Genomic DNA, 2,215 nt, shown 5'->3' with positions numbered 1-2,215 from the left:
GGTGTTTTTTTTTTTTAATAATAGGTCTTTTTTTGAAGAGCAGTTATAAAGACATGCTTACTTGTGGCTGCTTTGTCATGGTACATTTTGACATGCTGCTATATCTGTGTTAATTGTGCTTTGGTGCTCGCTATGTCCATAATAACTTGGTGGTTGAATTGTGGAAAATCTACGCTTTCCGACTGTCTAACATGTCTATATTGGTAAACATTTTACTTGTGTGATTTTCATGCATTCTGAGTTAAACGCTATAAAATGGATCACGGGCCCGGTGGGTTTTGAGAGGAGGGTTATGAACATTCGCTCTCCATGCAAACCGTTTGATGCCTTTCTTGTCTATGACTATAGTGTAAATGGGACTCAGGATAACATCTAGAAATCCTGCTACCAAACAGCTGTTTCACGGAATAACTTGTGGGATTAATTAGTCTCTGGATCCCTGTTAGGATTTGTGAAACTGGAAATCCCTTGTAGGCAGGGATTTACCTCTAAACTTGATCCCACTTCCTAAAACGGGCCCAGGTGTTTGTTCAGCAGAGTAATCTGACCCTGTCCCCCCTGTTCCTCAGCACACCTTAACGGGTCACAGCGGGAAGGTGTTGTCAGCTCGCTTCCTTTTGGACAACGCTCGCATCGTGTCTGGGAGCTACGACCGCACGCTCAAACTGTGGGACCTTCGCAGCAAAGTCTGTACGTGATTGGCCAGCTGCTGCCTCTTTCTGTAAACCCGCCTCCACCTGTTTTGCTCAGTTGTCTCCTCTGAACTCACCTGGTGCAGGCATGAAGACGGTCTTCGCCGGCTCCAGCTGTAATGACATCGTGTGCACGGAGCAGTGTGTCATGAGTGGCCACTTTGACAAGAAAGTCCGATTTTGGGACATCAGGTAGGTTCTGATCTGGTTGGTTGGTTGATTCAGCCGTTAGTGCGTTTGGGTTCAACGTGCCTCCTGTTTGCTTCCATCGGGGCATCAGGGCGGAGAGCATCGTGCGAGAGATGGAGCTGATGGGTCGGGTCACGTCTCTGGACCTGAACCACGACCGCAGCGAGCTGCTGACCTGTTCTAGAGACGACCTGCTGAAGATCATCGACCTGCGCAGCAACGCCGTACGGCAGACGTTCAGGTGAGGTTCAGCGGCCTTCATCACAGCTGTTATCATAGTCATTGCCACCTCTGACCTAGACTGTGTGTTTAGTGCTCAGGGCTTCAAGTGTGGAGCCGATTGGACCAGAGTCACCTTCAGGTGAGCTCCCCTCGGTGAAAAATCAGTTCTGGTTCTGATGTAGAAACTAACAGTTTTTCTTTCCTCTCAGCCCTGACGGCAGCTATGTGGCCGGAGGGTCAGCCGATGGCGCCCTGTACATCTGGAACGTCCTGACGGGGAAACTAGACCGGACTCTGGACAGAAACCACAGGTAGAAACGAGACGGTTCTGTTGGAAAATAACTTTTGACCTGCTGTCGTTGCTGATGCTGTCGTTGTCCTACAGCACCGCCGTCAACTGCGTGTCATGGTCGCCATCGGGGACGTACGTGGCCAGCGTGGAGAAGGGCAGCAGAGCCATCCTGTGGTCAGACATGTGATTGGCTGGAGCTCAGGGGGTGGAGCCATCATGGTCTGGTTCTGGTGGACTCGTCTTCGTCGCTGCATGTGACGAAGCCGCTGAGGAGCTTTTAATGTTCAGTCGTTTTAACGGTGACAGAGCTCCCCCTGCTGGTTAACGGTTGTATGGACGGCAAACAGCTGAGTGTGTGATGCAGCCTGAGGAAGAGAAGTCCTCCCTCTAAAAGATGAAGAGTAAAGAGTCGGAGTGAACTTTGTTCTGTATGAACTGAGGCACACACAGCTGCTGAAGTGCCTCTGAGCTATCCCAGAGTGATGCTGGGAAAGCTGCTGGATCGTAACCATGGAAACTGCCTGAGGTTTTAGATCCATAAACACTAATCGGTGTGTTTTGCTTTCTTCCTGTTTCGGTTCATGTTTTCGTTTCGCTGCTCCTCCCACAACACGGAGACATTAAACCAAAAAACTCTAAAAATGTCTGTCTGATGTCTAGTGTTTTAAAAGTTACGGTGGGATGTTGATGAAGGCAGATGAGTCTCTTTTCCAAACTGGAGGTTCTCTTTAAAGTCTTAGGGAAGTCGTGTTAAATTTCTAATCATTCTGGCTTAAACATGTATATAAATGTACTCTTTATCAGACATTGTCCCAAAAGT

General features: G+C 48.6%; 1 protein-coding gene across 2 annotated transcripts in view; it reads left to right on the top strand.

The window, feature by feature from the left end:
- atg16l1 (autophagy related 16 like 1) overlaps positions 1-2,204 on the top strand; it is a 17,192-nt gene extending 14,988 nt beyond the window's left edge. For both annotated transcript variants that reach the window (XM_015403210.1, XM_015403209.1), the window contains exons 15-20: positions 570-690; positions 779-884; positions 973-1,122; positions 1,195-1,242; positions 1,313-1,414; positions 1,489-2,204. In XM_015403210.1, coding sequence (XP_015258696.1) covers positions 570-690; positions 779-884; positions 973-1,122; positions 1,195-1,242; positions 1,313-1,414; positions 1,489-1,582 — 621 coding nt within the window. In that variant the 3' untranslated portion in view covers positions 1,583-2,204. The remainder of the gene's footprint in view (positions 1-569; positions 691-778; positions 885-972; positions 1,123-1,194; positions 1,243-1,312; positions 1,415-1,488) is intronic.
- The last annotated feature ends 11 nt before the right edge of the window (positions 2,205-2,215 follow it).

The sequence above is a fragment of the Cyprinodon variegatus genome, unplaced genomic scaffold (assembly GCF_000732505.1).
Source record: "Cyprinodon variegatus isolate N-32 unplaced genomic scaffold, C_variegatus-1.0 Scaffold1460, whole genome shotgun sequence".
Lineage (NCBI taxonomy): Eukaryota > Metazoa > Chordata > Actinopteri > Cyprinodontiformes > Cyprinodontidae > Cyprinodon > Cyprinodon variegatus.
Note: the sequence above shows the minus strand (reverse complement) of the source record. Positions and strands in the feature narration are given on the sequence as shown.